The sequence below is a fragment of the Austrofundulus limnaeus genome, unplaced genomic scaffold (assembly GCF_001266775.1).
Source record: "Austrofundulus limnaeus strain Quisiro unplaced genomic scaffold, Austrofundulus_limnaeus-1.0 Scaffold2001, whole genome shotgun sequence".
In the NCBI taxonomy this organism is placed as follows: Eukaryota; Metazoa; Chordata; class Actinopteri; order Cyprinodontiformes; family Rivulidae; genus Austrofundulus; species Austrofundulus limnaeus.
In genome coordinates this window covers 31,975-33,688 of record NW_013954403.1, presented here as the reverse complement: position 1 = coordinate 33,688, position 1,714 = coordinate 31,975, and the positions used below count along the sequence as shown (strand labels likewise).

General features: G+C 30.4%; 1 protein-coding gene across 1 annotated transcript in view; it reads left to right on the top strand.

The window, feature by feature from the left end:
- Nucleotides 1-978, top strand: part of LOC106536841 (uncharacterized) — a gene marked incomplete at its 5' end in the record, with an annotated part of 6,666 nt that extends 5,688 nt beyond the window's left edge. The window contains 1 exon segment of the mRNA XM_014034177.1: nt 103-978. Within this exon segment, the coding sequence (XP_013889631.1) occupies nt 103-420 (318 nt within the window).
- Between the last annotated feature and the right edge of the window lie 736 nt (nt 979-1,714).

Sequence of the window (1,714 nt, the reverse complement as noted above, 5' to 3'; positions counted from 1 at the left end):
AAAGCAAATTTTAACAAATAATCAAACAGTGTCTTGTAGTTAGGTTTCAGTAAGTTTTACAAGTCAGGTTTTTATAATCTTTGAAAATGTGTTTTGTTGTAGGAAACCACAAAAGAAGTAGTCTTGGCCAACTTGACAGTTGGAGTGCTCACTATTCTCCTTGAGGATGGATCAAGCACCATGGAGCTCCAGCCTACATCAACTGCTGTTGTCGTGGAGGGAAGTATTGTTATAGATAACATCAAAGATTTCCCTCGAGCAGTTTGCCTGCTATTTGGACTCATATACGCGTTGCACCTTCAGTATCCAAAGCCCATGGAAAACTCTTTGAAATTTATTCAAATGGTGATGCTGGGTCTTGGAAACACAAGACTTCCACCAAAACTCCAAACTCTAAAAAACAAATTGTTGAGCAAATGAGAAAACCACAGTAGTTGCACTTTTTTATGCCATGTTATGGCATGTTACACAAACTGTAATGCTATGACATTGAGAGTTTGATTCAACACAGCACAATAAGGCTTAGCAAAAAACATAAATAAACTAAAATTGTGGAGTTTGGAATATCAGTTGTAGTGTAGTCTGAAGTATTCTATTCATGTTCATGAAAAAAGGTGTATGTTGTTCTTACATATTGTCAATGAAGAATTCTTAATTTTAAATGTAGTTTTACTTGGAAAAATATTGTAACTTACCTCACAATGTAGGATCTCACTATGCCATTGCATATATGAAAGGATGTAGTGTACAACAGTGTATTAGGGTCGTTTTGCAAATGAAAAAAGGAGTAAATCTCTGCCAAAAAAACTCTGAAATTTTCAGATTAATTTCCGAAATTTTCAAGAACAAGGAAGATCTCTGCGCACCAAAGGACGTAAACTTGTGAGGCGATTATTTCAATGAATTTCATTTAAAAAAATTGGAAGTTGTAAATTTGCAAGGAAAAAAATCTCAAATTTCCATGATTAAAGGCTAAAACTTTTGATTTTTAAACTATTTTCTAATATTGTAAAGTCAGAAATTTACAAGAAAAGTAAAAACTTAAATTTATCAAAACTTCTACATATGTTTAACGCTGAACCTCTTTAATCTGCTTTAATTTAAAAATTAAAGTACATAGTCTTCAAATATGGACTAAATTATTCTACACCGATTGAAGAATATTTAAAACTAAATGTGTGCATTGTGAAGCAAATTTATTTTATTTTATTTATTAATTTGATTTGTGAAACCAATGTTGGGTGATTTCAGCACTTTGTGCATTTTATGAACAAATTGAGCATACAGATGGAGAAGATAATTAGTGACAAGCAATTTTTTTGTAGAGATTTGCTACGTTTTTAATCTGAAAAATGGCCCAAATACAACGTCATATGTGGTGAGATTACAAGAAGTAATATTACAAGAAAGCAAGTTTTGATAAAATGTGTTAGATGACTTCAAATGTAAGCTAGACAGTTGCACTTAATGTTCTAAAATTACATTTGTTTTTATATGCTTTATTTGCACTCTTATTTTACCTTTTATGTTTTCAAGAATTTTTTTTTTTACTTTTAAGTTATTTTCCAAAAATTTTAATGTTTGTAAAACAGGTTTTATTGTTGGAAAAAAATAAAGTGTTCAGTATTGTTCATCAAGGCTTTTTTATTTATTTATTTTTGTATATAGTTAAAAGTGAAGCTGTTGCTGGTGAAATAGGGATAAAGAATTACTG